General features: G+C 46.9%; 2 protein-coding genes across 2 annotated transcripts in view; one reads left to right on the top strand and one right to left on the bottom strand.

Moving 5' to 3' along the window:
• Positions 1-22,280, top strand: part of LOC6594930 (opioid-binding protein/cell adhesion molecule) — a 116,589-nt gene extending 94,309 nt beyond the window's left edge. The window contains exons 5-12 of the mRNA XM_002019991.2: positions 1,136-1,276; positions 1,962-2,093; positions 2,807-2,904; positions 10,815-11,044; positions 13,313-13,714; positions 13,881-13,939; positions 20,879-20,923; positions 21,636-22,280. Of these exons, the coding sequence (XP_002020027.2) occupies positions 1,136-1,276; positions 1,962-2,093; positions 2,807-2,904; positions 10,815-11,044; positions 13,313-13,714; positions 13,881-13,939; positions 20,879-20,923; positions 21,636-21,754 (1,226 nt within the window). The 3' untranslated portion in view covers positions 21,755-22,280. The remainder of the gene's footprint in view (positions 1-1,135; positions 1,277-1,961; positions 2,094-2,806; positions 2,905-10,814; positions 11,045-13,312; positions 13,715-13,880; positions 13,940-20,878; positions 20,924-21,635) is intronic.
• Positions 6,510-8,182, bottom strand: LOC6594932 (lanC-like protein 3 homolog). Its single transcript, XM_002019993.2, has 2 exons — positions 6,706-8,182; positions 6,510-6,649 (listed from the first exon to the last, which is right to left on the bottom strand). Exon 1 carries the CDS (start codon positions 8,175-8,177, stop codon positions 6,918-6,920), a length of 1,260 nt encoding a protein of 419 aa, XP_002020029.1. The 5' UTR covers positions 8,178-8,182; the 3' UTR covers positions 6,510-6,649; positions 6,706-6,917.
• Positions 22,281-22,606: the final 326 nt, after the last annotated feature.

The raw sequence follows: 22,606 nt of genomic DNA, 5'->3' as shown, positions 1-22,606 counted from the left end.
CGGTTGCTGTTTGCTGACCTGTCGATGATACGCGCCCTGAGACGGAGACCACATTTTGAATAGGAAATTTGGCAGGCAAACTTCAATAAATAAGGAAAATAAGTCGGATACTGGAGTGGACATATCAACTATTTAGAGTGAGTCAAAGAGAGATCCAGCTGATCCAGAAACTATTGAGATATGCGGAATCCATTGTCTGCCGTTGCATTCCCGCTGTAGCAAATCTATTATCTCGATTTATTCTAGGGAATAGGTAAAAATATTCAATCCAATGTCTGGTATAAAATTGAAATGAAATAAATAATCTGAAACACACTTTTATGTTTCGGAAAGGAGAGTTTTCTCTACGGGAAAACAATTCCTTGAACCTCTACGAATTTTTGCTACAATAAAGTATCGCCTGGGTCCGCTTGTTCCCTCAATTTATGTGCACCCCAAATGAACAAAGGACCCAAGAGCTTTAAAGACAAAATAAAACAACGAGAAAGAAAAAGAAGCGAAAGTAGAGAAAGCACGAGACAAATAAACGCAAATTCACGAAAAACTCAAGGCAAACAATGGCAGAAGTGGAAACAGCAACAGAAGCAAACTTTCCCTCTTTTTTTAGTGGCCCCCAAAATATAATAATGCATAAGAAATGTTAATAAAATAGAATGAAGCCATCGACTGTGGCATTGTCCTTGATTTTTGGGGCTGGCTGTCCGGCGGCTGGCGCACAGCAGACATAATTTTTAACAGCTGTAAAATAATGCCACCGCAAGTATAAACAAATGCCAGAGTCCCGAATTAAATCAAACTGTGCCCCAGCGGTTCTATAGAGGAGAGGAGTCCTTAGCCAGGAGTCCGTAGTCCTGAATCCTGAGTCCTGCGTCCAGAGTCCGTTTTCCAAGTCAGAGACGCGTAAATGCCGTTTTCTCTCATTCAATTTGCATTCGGGGCGCATTTATTTATTCAAATTGTGTGATGTCCTTGTCCGGCCCCAACTTTGCATAACATTTGGATGGACATGGGGACACTGGGACCGGGGGACCCAGGGACCAGACCCAGACCCAGACCCAGACCAAGACTCCTCCGAATGTTGCCCCATTTTCTAATGTGTTTTTTCTCTCTTCTTGCTGTTTATTTGCCCCGACAGTGCCACCGAGGATTCATCACATTAGCACCGGCGGACATTTGCAAGTCAAGAAGGGCTCCTCGGTGCGCATCGAGTGCTCGGCCACTGGTAATCCAATGCCGAATGTGACCTGGAGCCGCAAAAATAATATTTTGCCCAATGGTAAGATTCAGCATAAATACAAATATCCATACAAAAGGATACCCCGACACCATCCATGGAACCAACCAACGAAGAACCATTCAGCGACCAAGAGGCCACCGCCACGCAAATTAAAACCATAAAGAGCAACAAAAGTCAACGGCGATGGCGACGGCGACGACTCCCAGAAATGGGAGAGCAAAAGTAAATGAATATAGTCGTAAAAGAAACTTTAAACCATTTCCATAAAAATGAAAAGTCAAAGAAATTATACGAGGAGTACTCTCCCTCTCTCTCTCACTTTCTACGGATTGTGGAGCAGCAGGAGCCGGCCATTCTCGGCCACAGACTCGGCCGCGTCCTTGTCCGCCGACCGCTTGGGCTGCTCCTTTATTATTAAATATAATGCTCACTGTGTGGGCGTGTATCTATATGCCTCTCTCTGTTGGTGGTTTCCTTGTTTGGCTACTGGTGGTCCGCTGGAGCGGTGGTAGAGCTGTGGAGCTGTGGATCGGTGGGGCAGCGAACAACGACGGCATCAGGACATCACTGTCACTTGGCCGCACGTTGATTCCCTGTAATTGGCTCTGTCATTTCTTGGTCTTCCCACAAAACCACCCACAGCCCATACACAGCCCCGCCCCGTGCGCCACACGACCTTATTGAGTTGCATTTTTCATGCGGTTTTCATGGTATACTTTTGCAGGCGAGGAGAAGCTCCACTCGCACGTCCTCTCCATCGAGAACGTGGACCGGCACAAGGGCGGCGTCTACATATGCACGGCGAACAATCGCGTCGGCCAGCCCGCCTCCAGCCAGGTGGTGCTCCATGTCCTATGTAAGTATGCCCGACCCCACTCACCCAACCACCCACTCACACAATGGAATCGAAAGGCGAAACAAATTAATTTTTTCCCGTACTTCAGGGGGTGCGAATGTGTGTGCGAGTGCTCGGAGTTTCGCTGTCAGTTCAATTTATGTCAAAACTGATTTCGATTTCGAACGGGTATTGACTCTCGATGCATGCAATCGTGGAACCAAAGTAGACGGGAGGGATTTAATAGGGAAAGAGGCACAGAACTACGGACGTGGCACACACACACCCACACACACACACACACACACACACACCGTAGAGCGGCGGGCACTGCTTTTATTACAGTGCCGTGCACACACTTACTCGACATTTATTGGTTGACTCTCACAATTATTGAAATGCCTTACGGGTGGGTGGTATCGACCATTCTGACATTTATTAACAATTTATGTGTAATTTGGCGGACAGTGGCGGACAGACAATCCCTGGAGGACGCGAACAGGCATTACATGTGCTAATTACATGGCGCCCATCTCTATTTACACTCTCTGGCCCTGTGGCTCCCGCCGATAGCTGGCCATCGGGGCCATCGGGGCCATCGGGGCCATTGGGCCATTGATTTTTCGCTTTTCGCTTTTGGCCCCGAGACCCATGTCCATGTTATTAACTAATTTCTTAACATTCTTTCTACCCCATCCGCTCACCCCACGAAATACTCGCCCACCGATGTACAGATTCGCCAGAAATCGCAGTGGAGCGTCCCGTTGTCTTCTCGGGAGAAGGGCACGAGGCCATGCTGGTCTGCATCGTCCATGGCGAAACACAGCCTGAGGTATGTTTTAATTAAATTTCATACATAAATTTTCATTAACGCGTTTGTTCACTCGGAAACACGTACAACACGCCCCTCACCACTGGTGGAACACACAGAGAAAATCCTAAAAATATACATAGATAAAGATAAAGATATATGTATGTATCCACATACATTTGTGCCAGCATTCTCCAAAGTGTTTTTCTCTGGGAGTTTAATTTTGCAAATGTACATGAAGACTTTGCAGATGCAGCTATAGATATAGAAATTATTATTCAGATTCAGACTACGATGGATACAAATAACGCTCGATTTAAGTAACATTCCTTGGATTTCTAGCTATGATAAAGATATCTTTCCAGTATGTCTGGCTTCCTTTAGCACATTGATATGATGCCTTTCTTTTCGACTTTAGCACTTTCAAGTGGCACAAATAGACTCGGCCAAAGATATAGATATCATTATCAGCCCGTGAATTTGGTCAGCATTCCCTGAATTCCTTTCTCTTTGGTCTCCATTGTTCGAGAGCAGAGAGCAGAGCCAGGGATGAGCAGCTGCCATACAACGCATTAATTAAAAGTCTACAAAGGCAAATTGAAGTGCACTACAAAGTGCAGATAGGAGAAAGGCGCCGGGCATAATTTTAATCAAACATCGCTCACAATAGTCCCCCAAGAGAAAGGGAGATGGCTCCAGACACAGTGAGAGTCAGAGTCAGAGTGAGAGGCGGAGAAGAGGAGTGGAGTGGAATGTCGTCTGTGTCTCAATGCATTTTTCGTATATTTTTGCAGTAATTTTTATCCCACTTTTTTTTGTCATTCTCTTGCTCTCTTTATTCTCGGTGTTTATTTTTGTGCTTTGCGCCTTTTGTCGACATTTAAATTAATACGCTTGGCTATAATTCAAAGTAAAATTGCGGAAGTTGCCAAAGCGGAAGTGAGAAGCGGCGAGCTGCCGAAAAAAATGAAACAGCAGGAGGAATGCCAAAGAACTGGAAAAGAAAACCCAAAATGACATGGCGGCACACACACACACATACACACACTCGCGCAAGAAAAAGAATGAGCGACAAGGCAGAGAATGAAAAAAGGATATACGAGTGCGAAAGAACGAGTGAGACCTATGGCCACAAAGGAATGGCAAATAATGACTTGCGACCGCAAATGTCAATGCTTAAAATTATACAGCTCCCGTTTCATTTCACATTGTTTCGTTTCATTTTGGACATACCCTTTCAGAGGGTATTATTGGTTATACGAGATGCTTGGAACGCCGAGAATTAATCTTGATGTTACTTTCTGCAATAACTATCGAAGGTCAAAGGACTGCTATATCCTGTAGCTACCATACTAAAAGGCTCTGTTAGAAAGGCATCGCATGCAAAGTTTATGACAATCCGATCATCATATCACAAAATCTCCCTATAAAAAATTAACCCGCAAGTGTATCCGAAGCGAGGTCCGAAGCCTCGAGGCCACACTTCCTCTCCCATTTGCGCCTCGTTTTTCTGGCCGTGACTCCCGCCGTGACTGGAAGGCCCGCCCATTCCCCGAATTTCGACAGCGCATTAAGTTTTTATGCTATTTAATTTTTAACATTTTCGTTTTTTGTGTGCTTCTCGCTGCCCCTCGTTTTGTGGCCGCAAAGAGTTGACTGCTTTCCAGGGAAAAGAAGAGCGTAACTATTTATTTGCCTTCCCAGCCAGTGCCAGAGTCAGAGTCAGAGCCAGAGCCAGAGCTATGGCTGTAGCTTTATATTTGCTCTGTCCGAAACATTTCATTAAAATCCACCCGTCTGCACCATGTGCCCGGCCTCCTGCTTTGCATGGTGCATGCCACTGACGGCGGCGGTTGACGGCCCAACGGCGGGGCGTGGCAGTTAGTAGTCTTTGAGAATGGCATTTCCGCATGCAATTTTTACATTTGCCGTCCGCTCAGCTCCCACACCTCCCATTTCCCAGCAGTTCGTCATTTTTCTGAATTTATTTCATTGAGTTTTCCTGGTTTTTTGTTTCGTTTTTCGTAACCCCATGGCTAAGTGTATACAATTTAACGCTTCCTTGTCGTTATTTCTGGGCTGGTTCCCCTTTAACGAGCCTCCCCACCCTCCAAAAAGTGTTGGCTGGAAAAAGCACTCCACGTGCCGCTGCATATATAAATTCTCAAGTGTGGCCAGACGCGCGAGTTTTTTGCGCCGATTCTCCGGTTTAGGAGCAGACTTGTTCCCCCCCTGTTTCCCCTGCGAAAATGTTAATTAAGGAATTCAGTGGCATGTAAGCCCTCCAGGGCAAAGGTCAGTTTAATTAGCATGGATCAAGGGTCGAAAGTAGGCGAGTTTTTCCAGCAATGTTTTAGATTTGAATAATCAAAGTTACATGGGGATTAGAGTGGATCAAGTCGCAAAATAGTGGGCCATCCTTTACACTAATGAATGCGACAAGAATGTTGAAGTGGAATGTTGCATTGAGGGAATGTATGACATATCATTGTCCAGTCCAGCCGCAACGAGCATTTTTAATTATGTCTTGTCAACGCGGACTGGCGGCTCTGGATTGTTGGGCAAAAACCGCAAACCAGGCAGCACCGCGGCAGCATATATTAATTATTTAGCGACCATTGAAAGGCACTCGGGCGGTCACCGCCGAACACTCGAACACCCCGCACAGATGGTCAAACACACATGGAGATGCCTCTGGTTAGGGCACTTATGTGCATATTTGCATATTAATTACGCATGGCACCGCAACCCCAAGTCTGGCTGTGGGATATTCATAAACCATTGATATTGTCGATTTGTTGCATAATGAATATCATAAACAAGCACTAAGCGCTGTCCCGTCCTGTCCTGTCCTCCAGGCCCCCCACTCCACTCCAGAGACGTGAATGTAACCCCCATGCAACACCCAATCTCTGCTCATGCGACAGCAACAAAGTCATTAGAGCAATTGTCATTAACATGAGCGATGGCAATGAGACAACATCATTATCAACGTCATCGGACGGGGCCCGATGGGGCAGGGAGCTGCGGAGTAGGGGCAGTGCGGCATTGTCAACGACGTTGTCCCCGTCATCGATGTCGGACGCATTAAACATGCAGCAGTCTCTGACAGAGCCATCAACATCAGCATCAGCATCAGCGGCTAACAGCATTAATGGGGGGTCTGTGTGTGGACAGCCCCTGCGCCAACCCTTGGCTCATCCAATAACAACCCCTACCATAGGACAGCCACTGCACTTTATGCACTTCCATCATCACTCTCGACAGGGCTGTGTCGAGCCGTGAGTGAGTTAGAGCGGAGCAATGTTGCTGCAATGGTTTTTAATTATTTTGCAAATTAATTTCCAAATTGGTAATTTTCTTCACATTTGCACACACGCCCCAAAACACAGCAGCAGCGGCAGCAGCCTCAGCAGCTGTAATGAGTTTTTGTGCGGCGCGACGGGACGGAATGAGTAGTGAAAATTTGCCTATTAGCCTCGTCGCAAAGTAGATGTTTAGAGGAAGCCGTATAACAACCTAATTAGAAGAAACGCTAGAATGGAAATTGTGCTGCAACACAGTTGCAAAAGATGATGATAGAAATAGAGAGCATGTACTGGAAAATTTTCGTAATTTTATTTACCGAATGAAGGTACTTAAAAGGTGTTGTATCTATGACTTAAGGCTTAGATAGATTGAATAAGCTATATATATATGGCGACCAATGCACTAATACAAGTACTGAAAGACATCAAACGCCAAAACAAAAAGCACTTCGTTGATTCTGCAAGTATGAAATAAAATAATAAATTATTGTTTAATAATGTCTTATTTACTTACACTTTTTTGAGTGCTTAGAGACCATACAGAATCTTGCAAGGTTTTAGAGATGTAGAGGATCCAAAGAGAACAGAGTCAACGGTCAGTTTGTGGCGGCTGTGGAGCATAGATAACCCTCCAAATTTTTGAACGTAAATTTAACATAAGCAACTAAACAAGAGTAAAATTTGACAAGTGACAAGTGGGCCGTGGTGCCTCTCCTTTGGAACACCCTAATGGAACGCATCCATGAAGGGGAATGAGGCCTGGTCCGGATCCAAGAGGTCAATCAGGAAGCACACAGTGCCAGCCACTCCCTCGAAAAGACTATATGGACGATCGGGCATACGAGCCTCTCCCTGGAAGATGGGGTTGATCAGCAGCTCCATGAACTTGAGAGCCCTGTAGTGGTACATCATCTCGTTTGTCAGACGGAAGAGCAGCAGAAAGACATAGCCACCGCTGGCCACGCCGTGACATATACCGGGTCCCTTGCGCAAGACTCCCCTGTTCCAGACAAGATCGGACGCCAGACGTATGGCGTTCAAGTACTTCTCCTCGTTGAAGATCAAGTAGGCCTTGGCCAGCATGTAGACTGCCCCTGGGGCGCCGTGACACCAGTGCACCAGGCGCCGCTCTGGATCCCTTCCCGTGAGCAAGTCCTCCATGGACACCGGGAAGTTTCCCACGCTGTCCTGAAGTTCAACGAAGAGGTCAATGGAGATCTTAATGTCGAGTAATACATCTTTCGGGGCGGAGATCGGTATGGTCCGGAACCAGGGACTATCGAGCAGCATGTGGAAAATGCCGCACATGCCATGCGCCGCTCCCAGATACTGGGTGCCGTGATGCAGGTAGGCCAGCGGCGACGGGCTCTTTCGGATCTTGCTGTACTCACGGCCACTGGCTATGATCATCTGGCAAATGGAGATCACGTCATCGTCGGAGATCACCTTATGTCCGAGAACCTTGTTAAGCCAGTAGCAGCCAGATAGATAGCCGGCCCGTCCCACCATAAATCCGTCGCAGCCAGTTTTCGTGTGCATTTTCTCCAAGCTGGCCGGCATTCCCGTCTTGAAGACAGCCAGATCATTGGCCATAGTTTTAGTGTCTTCGACTGCCATCGAAATGGCTGCGGAGACGGCATATATCCCAGCGTTGCCACAGACGAAGGAGAAGCGCTCCGAGGAGCGCTTCAAATAAGGCTTGCATTTCTCCTTGGCAGTGCTCATAAAAGCGACGGCCTGCTTCAACGCATCTGGGAACATCGGACGCGTATGTTCCGATTTGTACAGCTTCCAGAACATTAAGCTTACCCCAGCATCTCCCACATACAAGTCGCCGCGTTCGTCTGCCACCGTATCATATTTCTCCAAAATGGTCTCCACGTACAGCTTAATCAAACTTTTGATTTGTTTATCACTGACCGCTGTCTGTCCCTCGCCGGGGACAAAATCCGGAAATGGATTTTGAAGATAGCGACGACCCAACATTTGATTTGTATTTTTCGGATTTCAGGAATCAGATTTAATAGGGAACGTATTTTATATAGTATTATAGAAGCCTACTCGATTTAGATTCCATAGTAGTGGAGTGATTTCCATTCACACTCCTGTCCCTAACTACTGGCTGATATGTGATTAATTCTTCATTATCTAATTTCTATTAGCATTTCCATGGGTGAAGCTTGGAGTAGCAGGTGCCTGAGGGCCAGGCCCTGACCAATTGCCGTAGGCAACAACTTAAGTCAAACTGTGGCCATTAGTGGCGACACCAGGAGGAGCAACAGCTCCAGATTCTCCCACATCAACAGCACCAATGACACGCAACTGAAGTCGACTCCAGGGTCTGTTCGTGTGTGCGTGGTGGCGTGCCAACTTGGCGTATGCGTAATTCCCACATGCCTCTTGCAATTATTTGTTTCTCTCTTTTCGGGCAGCTCCACACGCAGCTGCTACGCTGCCACCGAAGCACACCCATCTAACAACACTTTTCCGCCAGCAATTTCCGGAAGCCGAGACTCCGTGCTCCATGCTCCATGCTCCATGCTCCCTGCTCCATGGAAGAGGAAGGTATTGCATAATAGATTGCCAGGCAGGAATACGAGTACGAATAGGGGAAATGGAAAATGGAGAAGCACGCAAATTCTTTTCTTCCCTTTTTGGCTGATTAGTGTTGATTGGTATTTCTCGCTTTGCTGCTCATCAATGCTAATTTTTTTTCGTTGCTACTTTTCTCTCTCTCTCTCTCTCTCTGTTGCCTCATCTGAAGTGGCAGCAGCTCCAAAGTTGGCCAAAGTTTCTTCTACGTTTTCTTCTTCGCTTCCTTTCGCCTGTTCACGTGGCCGTGCAACAAAAGCATTTGAAAATTAAGCGCAAGTGCAAAAGATTGATTGGCGCAACATTTGCGTGGATCTATTAATGAAGTGCACACAGAATCAATTCGGGCAATCAATCCCCCGAATTCCCGGCAATCAAAGTGCTGCTTAATTAATTCGGTTAGCAATCTCCTGGAAACGGTCGAAAATATTAAATAATAAAATAAAATAATTTCTGCGCTCATTTTTCTGCCACGTCAACACTTACGCCTCGTTACGCACCGTTGAAGGAATGAATGCCATGGCGCCATGTAGATGGTGGATTCGTATTCGGATGATGATGATGATGATAATGTCTGTGGCCATGATGGACACAGGTCCCAGACTAGAGCTTAAACAAAGGGGGAATGCGGAAAATCAACAGCAAGAACAGAAGGCAAAGGCATGAAAAAAGCAAACATCAACAATTTGGACAAATAATAGGAGAAGGAAAAAAACCTTTATGGCATGACGGCATAGCAGCACAACAACTGCACACGTATGAGAGAACATCCCGTTCTATGTGGAGGGGTGGATATGTCTCTCTGTATCTGTGTTTGTGTGAGCGGAAAATATGACAACACATATGCACCACTGACAGCCATTTTAATGGAATATGCTGCAAGCCAGTGGCAATGTTAACTAATCTAAAAGAAGACGGCTGGGGGCCCAGAACCAAACAGATTTCTGTCTAGACCCCACAACTATTTCTATCTGTGTTTCAGAGTCCTTCTCTTTCTCGTTTCTCTGGGCTATCATAATTTTTTCATCTATTTGTTTTAGTATTTTTGCCTTTGTGGAGATTGGAGATTGCCATCGAGCACCTGCTGTTTTTCCTTCTGCTTCTGCTCCCACTGCCAAGCCCCTGTTAATTCGTGCGTTCTGTCCTTGCTTATCTGCAGAATGCCTCTTGCCTTCTGCCTCCCGCATCCTGCCTCCGGTATCCTGTCTGGGACCTGTCAAAGCGGCGACAGCTCGACGGGCTGCAGTGTTGGCAAAAATGCTCCCAGCGACTTGCGCGCTCAATTCATTTACAAAACACGCACGGTCGTCCCTTCGTCTGTCAGCGGGCCACAGTCGGAATCCGGGCCATGGTGCGACGTGGGCTCTATCCTCAGTTTGCTGCTTCCAGGATATGTTTGCACAGGATTCGGGCACAATTGACACACAAAACATGTGCTCCGGAGTTGGCCGGGATATATTGTATGTAACAAACAAATAGGGACAAACGATGCGGACCCAAAGATGGGAAAAGATCTTCCGCTGGTTATGACCAGGCCAAAACACAGCAGTCATTAGAGTTGTGTGGCTTTGAGGGGGTTCTGTTCGGGGGAAAATCTGTTGAAAAATCTGAACTGTGAAAGAAAATCAATACTCATCGCCTTGCACGTCGATCTGGTTTTCAATTTCAACAGGAATTACGCTTAATTGACGCTCAAGTGACAGCAGCACGAAGTGGAAGTACCCGCCACAAATCGTCTTAACTTTCACCTCAGCTCTCGACCCCATACCTCAGTCCGATGGTCCCTCAATCCCACAGACATGCCCCAAGAACCAACCTCAACCGCTTAAACAGAAAGGTACAAAGACACGCACACACAATGTCGGTCTTAGAGCTACTTATACTTAGATACACTCTCCTCATTCACTCATTCATTCACTCAACACACACACACCACACACACACTCGGAATACTCTGAAGTTGTTAGCAAGTCCGTGCTGTTGCTGTGGCTGTGTTCGCTGCGATTGACCAAAGTTTTCAATTATTTACAGGTAATTTGGTTCAAAGACACCATGCAACTGGATACCACGGAGCGGCACATCATGGAGACGCGCGGATCCCGGCACACGCTGATTATACGCAAAGTGCATCCGCAGGACTTTGGCAACTACTCCTGTGTGGCCGAGAATCAGCTTGGCAAGGCACGCAAGACTCTCCAGTTGAGCGGAAAACCGAATGTAGCCGTTTTTAATTCACCGCCAATCAGTCAGTACAAGGACAGGTAAGTGAATCCTTCGACATCCTTCGACATCGTTCGATTACGGTTGCGCGGGTCACGTGCCAAGTTCGGAGGAGTTTTTCCGGCTAATTAGAAGTGAGGGTCAGGGGTTCGGGCCATGAGTTACGGTTACGTAATTGAGAATTAAATGCAAAATCAGAAACAAATGTCAGGATTTTGTGGGTTGATTGGCCATTAGACATTGCATTCTACACAGAGATGATGCACACATCGCACACTGAGTGACTTTATTAGATTAATTTCGACGAATGACACAGAGAGACGCCCAATGGATGGGCAGCCCTATGGGTCGTTCAGTGCGTATACGTAACGAATAAAACTTTTAATTGGATTAGCTGTCATCAAACACACGCAGACACACACACACCCACACACCCACCCATAAGAGGGGCGACACAGATACGAAGAGCCAAACCATCAAGAGAGAAAGAGACACCGAAAGAGAGTCGAGAGCCAGTGAGGAAAGCGACAAACAAGCTCACATCTCATGTCACACTCGAACAAGCTGGGAGACAGCCCAGTCAGTCCATCAGTCCGTCTGTCCGTCTGTCCGTCTGTCAGTCATTCATTCAGTCAGTTAGATAGCTTTACACTCTCTCGACAAATGGGGAAAATGGGAGGCGAGTGCCATTGGCACCTTTCAATAATTCAACTTGAATTAAGCCCCATGCCCGCGAGAACATTTTCCAGCAGAACCACATCTGGAAAATGGAGGAAAAAACTCCAAGCAAATATCGCGCAGAGCAAGTACTAGTAGCACCATTATAATTTCGGGGGGAAGCAACGAACTAACTTTTTGGGTGAAAACTAACTAACCAAGCTATAGCCATGTCAACTTTTGCGCTGATTTCATTTCATTTCGTTTCATTTGGTTTTGATTCGCTGGCGCTGCCGCCGCCGGAAACTGCTGCCGGCAATTAAGCTACCAAAAGACCCCCAAAAAAACAGAACCGAAAGCGATTCTGTAGCTGTTCGAGTCGCTATAGACTGGCGCCAGTCGCCGTTGCCGTTGCCATTGCCGATGCCGATGCCGTTGCCGGGCTCTTCAATTGTTAATAATCATTTTTATTGCTTACTTTAGTTTTATGCTATATGCGAAAAAGTTTCTCTGATTGGCGTTTTATGTTTTTATTGTGCGTCAGGACTTGAAGTTATTAGTCGCATGGGCCAATAATCAGGCAGAGAAAACAGAAAACAGAAAACATCGAGAGCAAAACAGGAAGAGCAGGGCCTCCGCCTTCCCTTTGGGCCTTGTAGGCTTGTTTATGTCCTGAATGGGGACGGGACCCAGGAGCAGACCCCATCCTGTGCCCAATGCTGATTAGCATTCAAATTGTGTGCCGAGTTTATCGCAAAGCAATGAAGTTGCGCCTTTGTAATGGAGGATTGCGACAGCCGGGCTGGGCTCCTCTGGACCTGATTCGGATTCTGGCATCCCATGAGCTACATCTTGTAATTAGTTGTTTACTTGAATGCCAACAGTTGCTCTGGAGCGTGGAGTGTGCCTCTGCCTGCCTATAAATAAGTTTGTCCATCAGCTTTGATGACTAATGAGCTTAAGTAGTGCCGGTCCTTGCGGACTCTGCTCGACATTAAAGCCATCGCTGCTGGGGGGATCGAACTTTAAGCAGGGGCCAATGGCCAAAAATGCAGCTGGCCAATCCCCCGACTGGCACAATGCAATGCAGGAGAATGGCAGCAGTGGCGCAGAGTGGGTGGCCATATAACTTCATTTACACTTGAGCTGAGAATGTGGCAGGACTCTGTTGGCTTTTCGGTTGAATGGACGCATTGTGCGACCGGCAGGAAGGGGCCCAGACGATCGTTATAGGGGGGTGCATGGGGCGGGCGTCGGGGGTCGGGGGTCGGTAGGGCAAACAAGCAGCCAATAACAAAGGGGAGGCACCCGGCATTATGTTAAGACTGCAGCAGCAACAATGCGGGGATGTGGCTCATACACGCAGTATCTTAACCCCGCCATTGTCCACATCGCTCCATTGATTATGTTGTTGTTGTGGTTGTTGTTGCTGCTGCTGCTGCGACTCGAGATTCCTTGCTGACATGGCTCCTTGCTGGCGTGCTTGCTGTTGACTTCGTCTTGAACAGCTCAAGCTCCGGCTTTCAGCTTCCAACTTTATAGAAAATTTAACAATTTCATATTGATTGCAGCACCCGCCCTAAAACAAATCCCCCACCCAGCAGCAACTGTTGCACGCGATAACTTACCCACTTATCCCTCTCCTTTGGCAGATACAACATCTCCTGGGCAGTCGACTCGCACTCACCCATCGAGGAGTACAAGCTGTCCTTCCGCAAGCTGCCACAAGGACATGAGGTCGTTGGCAATGCCATTGACTCGCAATCGTCTTCGTCGTCGTTGTCGTCATCGCAGTCCTCCTCCTCGTCGCAGATGTACGGCTCTGGTCTCCACTCGCATCACATGGGCAGCAACATCGGCGGAGTCGGCGGCGCCGGCGGAGTTGGAATGGGCAGCTATGCCGGCTACGGCAATCTGATGCACTGGGGACGGAACGACTGGCGCAATGTGGTCCTGCCGGCCATACCCGTGTCGCATCACTATTCGCAGGGCATGAGCTACATGGTACGCGGCCTGGATCCCGATCAGCACTACGAGGCCACCGTGCAGTCCAGGTGAGTGGAACAGCCAGCCGCAGCTGTTGTTATTGTTGTTTTTGATAGCCGAAGCAGAACGTTGCTGCCGCATTCTGTTGGGCTCATTAGCAAGCATTTGCATATTAATAACTGCTAATTTTCCTGAGCTGCATAATTAATACGGGCAAATGGTCTTCGATTGCAGGAATCGTTACGGCTGGAGCGATTTGACCAACAGTTTTGTCTTCTCCACATCATCGAATGGTAAGTGTCAGTAATGCGACTAGTGTCGCAATATCTCCATCTATCGAAAATGCCAGCCCAGCACTTTGTGTATAATGCATTTTAAGCCTTAGGGCTTATATCCGGCACCCTGTTACGTGTGGCACAGCCAATGAATACCCTGAAATGTATTGCGATTGTGAATGCAAGAGTTCTGTGAGGGTATCCCTGCCTCGGCTAGCCGATGGTCAACCGATTGAAATCCTTTTGGCTTTGTATTTGCTTTCTGTTGCTGGTTGCATGCATAATAATTTGGTATTATGCGTTGCTTTTACCCCGATAATCCACAACAATCACAATGATGCGGCATCGGCAGAGCAAACAAAAAGGGAAAATCAGAAACGGGGAAAAATCGGTGGACTCTGTTGCAATTTAATGTATTTAAAATGTATTACTGAAGCGAAAGGGAGCGCGCGACAAGTGAGCCGCGAAGTGGATGCATTTACTGCGCTTTCATTTCGTTTCTTTTCGCTTCGTTTCGGGGAAAATTTAGCAATAATTTTCGCACTAAGGCGCACTCGCACACACCTTAATGCACAGCACATGCACACGCCTGTCACAGCTATCTTCCATTTTCCATGCGCATATCAAGTATACGCACCGCTGGCAGTTATTTTGCCTGCCAGTTGACAAACTCTCGCATGGGCAAATCCCGCATCCATCCTCTGCAGTCCCTGCATCCACTGAGACTGTGTGTGTTTTTGTGGGCATATTGGGTCCACTAATTGATGGGTGGCTCGAGCGTGCAGTCTTGACTTTGCATAATGAGGGTGAGGAATCAAATAAGCGCACAAGGCATCGCTAATTGGATGTGCTGAACGGTGGAGGAGGGAAAAGGAAAGAGCAAAGTCCGCAGGACAGGATCCCTTCTTGAAAGTCGCAAACAAAGATGCAGTGCATCGACCAAGACATCCCCTCCCACACAGCACGCAAGACCCCGACGGCAGGTGGGTAGATTTAAATGCGCAAACGAAAACCATTTATATGCAAAACTATTGTTGCACTGCATACAAAATGACTACGGCAATGCCACAGAGCGATAGACATGAAAAGCAGTGAAAGAGAAGCAGAGCGAGAGCGAGCATGGGGGGAGGGGGCAATCGGGGAATGGGGGAATGGCAACATAAAATGTGGCGCGCGCGGAAAGCGATTTTCCATGCAAATGACGCACATTTGCCCGGCGTCAGGCCAGACCAGCCCAGGCCAGGCCAGGCCAGTGGAGGTGCAGTGGAGCCACCACTCCGTTTGCCATCTTTTGGCTGCCATGCGAAATGCATACAAATGCAAATAGTTCACAGTTCAATGCCGCCATTGCTGTTGCTGTGTCGCAAGAGCGTTGCCTGGCAAACAAACGCATAAATATGCAGTCAGCAGCAGCAACAGCAGTACGAACAATAAAACAAAAAAACCAAAAGAAATATGCAATAAACACGCACATGCCGCCGCCATGAGATGCTCGCAGAAGACGACTGCAGGCGGCAGCATGTGGCAGCGACAAAGCGATGCAGCGAAAATTTAATAAACCAAAACGTGAATGGCGCACACATACAGAGATCGCGATGGGGAACAATACAGACGCTTTTCCGCCCGCTGAGACGGAAGCTATCGATGTCGCTAGATGCAAGACGTGTTGCTTTTGACAGGTTACACAGACACACTCTCTCTGAGGCAGCATACTTCATTACGCGCCATTGAAATGGGGTCTGAAGCCTGCATGCCCTGCCTTGCCCCCCTGCCCAGCAATCAACTTGCATTCCCTGCCACTGCCATGGCCCCAGAAACAGCTTCGTTTTGTGGCAATCCGATGGCTGTGCTTTGTGCTAATGAAAATGACTTCATTATATTTTCGAAACGTAAACAATTTACGCAATTAGTGGCCGAGCATGCTATGCAATAATACGACTACACCAGAGCACCAGAGGAACGCAAGAGCAACAGCAACGCCAGGATACAGCACAGCAGCAGCGGCCGCAACAGCCGCAACAGCAACATCATGGCGTGCAATCGAGCAAAGCGGCAACTAATGAGCGCAGAGTGTCATAACTACAGGAACAATGCCAGCTATATGTATGCCATACAATAACTGTGGCACTAACCGTAACAGTAAAGGACAGAGCCAGACCCAGACCCAAAGACTCTGCCAACCCAGACAATCGCAGACTAAGGGAGAAAGGGCAAGAGACAGTTGCAGAAATATTACCAGTTCATTTACCTGTTTGCTACGTGTGCGGCAAGCGGAGCAGAGCAGGCCAGAGCGACTGCCGGGGTCAGACTCCGGCCACTAAAAGAAAACGCCAATGGAGTGTGTTGTCACAGATCCCTCCCCACAGCCGGGGATCCAACGTTTCGCATATGCACTTCAAAGTCCACCTCCTCCACGCATTTATGAGGCTGGTTTGGCAACCACCTGAAGGGTGGTAACGGGTGCAAATGGCATTTGGGAAAACAATAATACCCTGGCATTATGGTGGGTCGATTGCATTCCAAGATGCTGCTCAACAAGTATGTATAGAAGAGAGCTACTTTAGGAACATGAGGGAAGCAAAGTTTTCTACAGGATATGCTGGCGCTTCATTAGTTTTTACAACTTTCCTTTTGTGATAGTTCCATTTCCAATTTACAATCGATATTGTGTATAATTTATCCGCAGCATAGTTGTCGAAAGGAATACCTATGTTTTCAGTAGTCTCTCTTGAAAGTTCCTCTTCCCATTGCAATCCCAATCTTTTTTTTATATATCCGTTATGAACATCCCATCAAATATATTTTTAATATCACTCAATGAATTCCTTCGCCATTTTACCATCAATATTCTTTAAATTGTACCGTACTTATTGGAGAATCAAAGCTTTTTACAGGAAAAATATTCCATTGCTCGTAATTATTGAACATTCATTGGCCAGCTTAGCGGAGTAATATCCTGTCTAATAGCGTAATATCCTGTCCTTTGGGTCAGCTGAAGGAACGCCAAAGGGCATATCTACTTCGAGTTGCCGTTGGCTGCATTCCGTCCGCTCTTCAAGTGCATTTAATTTTAACGAGTCCTCTTCTGTAGTCGTTGTTTGCACCCGTAATGTGCTCGACGAGTGGCATTGTACGGCTGTGCCCTTTGTTTTTCCCGGTGTCCTGTCATTGTCGTTGCCATTTCGGTGCGTGGCGGACACTTGGGTGGGGGGAACAGCACAAGGGGCAGCGGAATAGACTCTACTAAGGTATGCAACTATTTACATCATCTATAGCGCTGGGTAATAGTAACGACAGAAGAGCACGAGAGGGTCTGGAGAGTGGTGGCCAGGCAGAGACTTTGCAGGCAGAGGGTCAGAGGGCATACACACTCGTATACCCCGGCACATAGAGACATCAAAAATAATGCATTTTGTGCACGCGAAAAAATACTCGACATAAAGCAAAAAAGAAGTTAAATAAAATTACAACATAAAGTAAGGCAACGAGTCTGTCAGTGTGTGTTCTGAAGGGCGCTTGTGTGTGTTTTTCTCTGTTTGTGTGTGCGTGTGTGCTGTATGGTTGTGTTTATATGTGTGTGAATGGCGGACGTTTGGCTAGAAGAAATATCAGAAAATGAAAGACTCGTTGAAACTTGCGTAAAACTTGCTGAAACTGCCAACTGAGGAGCGCCGCAGCAGCAGCGTCAGAAGCAACGGAGAAGCAACAGCAACGGGAATAGCAATAACAGCAGCAGCAACAGCAATGGTGGCAGCAACATGGGGCAGCAGCAACAGCAACAACAACGCCAAGCATTCAAACGATGACAAAGTGGACCCTTACTGCATGCCCCTTAGAATGCGTCGTAGCCGTCGTCGTCGCCGTCGCCTTCGCCGCTGCCGCTGCTGGCACTGAACGTCTGCTCAAAAACTTTCAATTTACTCGTCCTAGTCCGACGGCCAACGTATCTTCTTGCAACACCACACCATTCTCATGGAGGAGCCCCGCCTGCATCTGCACCCCCGTCCCCCTGTGCGTTTGAAGCTTTTGTGTTGCCGCTGGGAATACTTTAGCCGAGGCCCCCAAACAACTGCAGCGTCGTCGTCATCGTCGTCATAGCCATCGTTTTTTTTCTGCTTTTTTCCCCACTTGCATGTAAGTTGCAAAAGTTTTTCAAGGCATATATACCTCGTACTCGCACTCGTAAGAAAAAAAGAAACAAAGGAGGAGCTGGCTGGAGCAGGAGCAGGAGCAGGAAAAAGAAATGAGAGGAAGACCCGCCCGGCAGAAGTTTGTAGTGGCAGCATAATAAGCACAGGCAAAAATAGCACCACGCTCTCGCTCGCCTCCGAGATGTGTAATGCGAATTCTCAACGTGAATGTTATGTTTATGTAAAGTGCAGGTCCCACAATGCCATGCCCCAACACGAAGGCGAGAAAGAGAGAGAGAGAGACAGGGAGACAGGGCGAGGAGGCGACACTGTTGCTGAAGTTTCAACTTGCCACAAGTGCCGAGTGGCCGTGCCCATGCCCATGCCTGGACCTATATATGCACATACATATACGAAAGAAGAGGTTTGTGTTTGTGGAAACTGCATTACAATGCATAAGGAACCAGAGAATTTTCTGGCCAGAGCTAAGCTTTAATCGGGGCTTTAAGGGTCGTCGGGGCCCAGGTCCAGGACCCCAATGACAAATCCGCTTCCAGCTATAGAAAAAAATACAAAACTAAGCCATAGAAAGGGGGGACGCATGTGGTCCACTTTGCAACAAACGAGCGATGTGTGCGTGCGGAGCATTGTTGAAATGTTGCTGCCACTGCCGCTGCCGCTGCCGCTGCCGAAAACTTGAAAATCCGCGGTGAGCCTGCCCCAACGTGTGTCCTGCAGCAGTGGCAACTTTTGCTGAATGTGTAATAAACTCGCTGTGCGCCCCGCCCCGCCCCAGTCCCAAGTTACGGATGCAAACTGTCCGCAAAAGCATCGGAAATGCTGCGCGAAAAATCGGATTTGCCTGCTGTACTTACAAACACCAGCAACGCGATGCAACGGCAGCAGGAGGCAGCTAGCAGGATTTGCCACCACTGCCGCTGCCGCTGCCGCTGCTGGTGCTGCCTCTGGAAGCATCAGCTCAACAAATCCATGTCCGTGACTGTGACTGCCCCCCTTCTATGTCGATTGCACTCGGCCATTTGTATTTGTTGCCGCACCGCAATGCTATTATGTGAAAAGCGCGTTTCGTCCACTGTCGAGGATTGGAGGGACAGTCGACGAGCTAGGCAGGACCCGACCCGTGACAGGGCCCCGGCCAGGTGCTGAGAGCTAGTCACCGCGGCAGAGCAGAGCAGAGCAGAGCACAGCAGAGAAGAGCAGCCCAGGCCCCGCCACTGCGGCGACATCGATGGCCAGGCGCTTATTTAGCTGCACAAACGAGAAATCACAAGTGACGTTACGGTTTTGTGCCACCGACCGCAAGCAATAAAAGTCGCAACGACAACCGAATCGGAATCGGAATCGGACCCATGCGGACCCAACCGGGCTGAAGCGGTGGCAACATTAGCCGGACAGCCACATGGTCACGAATGGCCACGGCCGCCGCTGCTCATCTTTCCGTCTCCGCTATCACGGGTCTGTGGCCGCGTCTGTTTTCATTATAAAATTGTCGGCGTTCGGTGGTGGGACCGCAATTGACAATTTGCTTTTATTTTATGTTGACAGTTGGGGAATTTATATGGCTGGGCATTGCATTTGATCGTCGTCGCCCGCTGGCCATTTTTCTTAGCCGCTTTACCGCTGGCCGCCGACTAAATGGCCAAATGAATGGAGAAATATGAGCAGAGAGGCCGATGGGATAGTGGATTTCGAGAGCATTTGAGAATTAAAGGTGTCATGTTCCGAGGCGGTGGCGGCGACGGTGACGGTGACGGCGACGGTGGCGGCACAGATGCCTCGATAGATAAGCTGTCCTGGTTGCTGGTGGCCAAACATGAGTGCAACATGCAACCTACATTGATACCACGTCCGGCATTCAACTCTTCCTCATTCTATCGCTCGGCTTGGCAGCTCCAACATCCGATGTTGCCTGTCTATTAAAAGTGTCAGCAATCACTTGTGGGCGGATGCTTCTGGTCCTTCCCACCTCTTGTTAGAGGCAAAGAAGCCGGTATGCCGGCATGCACGTCATTTGGTAGGAGATCTGTTTGCTTTAGATAATGTCGAACCATCTGCCAGGCAGGATATCAAATATTTATAAGTTTTGCCCGCCCAGAAATGGCAGCTCGATTCAAAAGAAGAAGCAAAAGCAGATGTAGATGTCCCTGGCATCCTTGGCGTTTCATTAAAATCGCACTGCGACACGACGATACCTTGGATATACTAAATATGTGTATGTACATATGTACATATATATATACCACATGCACGTATATCTGGAGCTTCATTTACGGGTATATTTGTGAGAGGAGAGGCGCCTTTGAGTCGCCGCTTCGATCGCCTGAATGGCCAAATGCTCATTTGTCATTATTGACAGATGTTGCACGTTGCCCGTTGCCATTTTAATTGGCGGCTTAAATGAAATGAGCTGCCTGGCCTGGCACCAGGAATGACCTCGCTGCTCAGTGACTCCACTGAGTCCAACCGAGGCAATTCAGCCCATCCAACAGCCAACATCCAATCCGCCCAATGACTTCCCAATTGATTGGCCATCTGCATTCGCCGTCTGCAGTCGTCTGCGCCAAAAGTAAATCCCAGTGATTGCAGATTGCACTTTAAGCGTTAATGATTTATTTGCCCGCATGGATTTTATTTAAATGTCAAAGGATGCAGGACGGATGCGAATTTCATTTTGTTTGAGCACAATAGGCTTTCCACTCCCCACGCTTTCCCCTGCCACTATCCACCTTTCACCTTTCTATCCACTACTATCGCTACTTTCAACTCTCCTAACTTTCAACGACTCTGCTCCACCTACTAATTGCAGATGGACCTGTCGATCTGTCCACCTTTTTGAATCACGGTCTGTCAGGTTAGTCTTTCTCTCTCTCTCTCTCTCTCTCTCTCTCGAACTCTTTCCCTACCTCTCTGTCTCTATATCTCCAACTTGCTCTCTCTCTCTTTCTATCTCTCTATTTATTTCTCTTTTTCTATACCTATCATCTCTATTTCTCTTTGCATGTTCAAATCTGCATGATATTTGTATTTATTTTAAAATACCTTGTACATAAAACTCGATATTTGTGCTAAGCTGGTCGGCGAAAAAAAGCAAAGCCCAGAAATAAAATTGGAAAAAATCAAAACAAATTGCATACACCTATGGATGGGCGTGTCCGTGTGTATTTGTCCGTGTAGTTTAGCAACTATTTTGCGTGCCATTTCCGCCACCATTTCCCAATCCTCGATCAACAACAGAAAAACAGAATAAAAATATAAAAACCAGAAAATCAAACGAGTTTTAATGCATACCCCATTGAAACTCCGCTTAGTCTATATGGGTTTCTATACACACACATATATACACATGCATACAGAGGTAGTCATGTGAGAGAGGTGCTTTTTGTACATTTCAATCTGTTCAGTTGCATGCCCAAACAATTTGTTTTATGGCTATAGCCTCTCCTCCATGAATATTGAAATGCATTCCCAGTGTGATTCTATATAATTTCACTCTTAATGACACCGAAATATTTAAAAGTTGATTAAAATACACAAATCTCTCTCTTCAATTTCTTTATTTATAGATAACGAGATGCGCGATCTGAGTGTCACCTTCTATGGGAGCAGTGCCATCAATAGGCAGAAACTGGGACTCCTGGCCCTGAGCTCGGCCACGCTGATCCTCAGCCTTGTTCTGGCCTAAATTCGATTATGATTTGCTTTCGACCTAAGTTACGGATCTCACCGCCAATAGCAGTAAAGCGTATCGTTTGGGATTTTGATTTTGCGGAATGCAGCAGAAGGATACACTCTAGTCGTAAATGGTAGCCTAAGGAAAGATATATATATGTAAACATAATTATAGACATTCCTGCTACGATTTCTCATTCTTCGATTCAAGATTCTCAAGCAACAAAACAAAAACAAAAAAAAAACGAAAAACCAATTTCAAATTTAAATCATGACTAACCAAAACGGAATAAGGAACCATACATTCTACGTGTAACAATCAATGTAAAAGAGCATAGAACTGTTCAAACTAGGAACCATTTATGCATACGGAAAACTAACGAATGAATACACCCATAAGAATACACTCATACACACTCACAAACTCAGTCACATTCGCATTTGCAGACCATTCGAGCACTCAGAAATCCAAGTGTATATAGATTTTATTGCATACTTTTAGGCTTAAGCTGCACCAAAGAAATAATATAATATACAGTCAGTCGTAAATGTATATGTATATGTATTTGATCGATATAATACACATACATATATACATATATATAATGCAGGTGCATCTGTCACAGGCAAATGGAAAATGCAAAACTGCAGCATTATGCAAATAGTTAATTTAATTAATCTATAAATTCATAAACTAATTATCGGATATGCAATAACCGCACACACAACACACTTATTTTAGTTAAATTAATTTGTGAAAAAAACACAATGTTAAAATCAAAACAAAATCGTGCAAAAAGATTCCACTAATTTGCAATAATTTGAAGCAAAGCGCGCCCTGCCACTTACACACAAACAGATACAC

Source organism: Drosophila persimilis, unplaced genomic scaffold, assembly GCF_003286085.1.
Source record: "Drosophila persimilis strain 14011-0111.01,24,50 unplaced genomic scaffold, DperRS2 tig00000000-arrow-pilon, whole genome shotgun sequence".
In the NCBI taxonomy this organism is placed as follows: domain Eukaryota; kingdom Metazoa; phylum Arthropoda; class Insecta; order Diptera; family Drosophilidae; genus Drosophila; species Drosophila persimilis.
The sequence above is the reverse complement of the archived record's forward strand: the minus strand, read 5'-3'. Positions and strand labels throughout refer to the sequence as shown.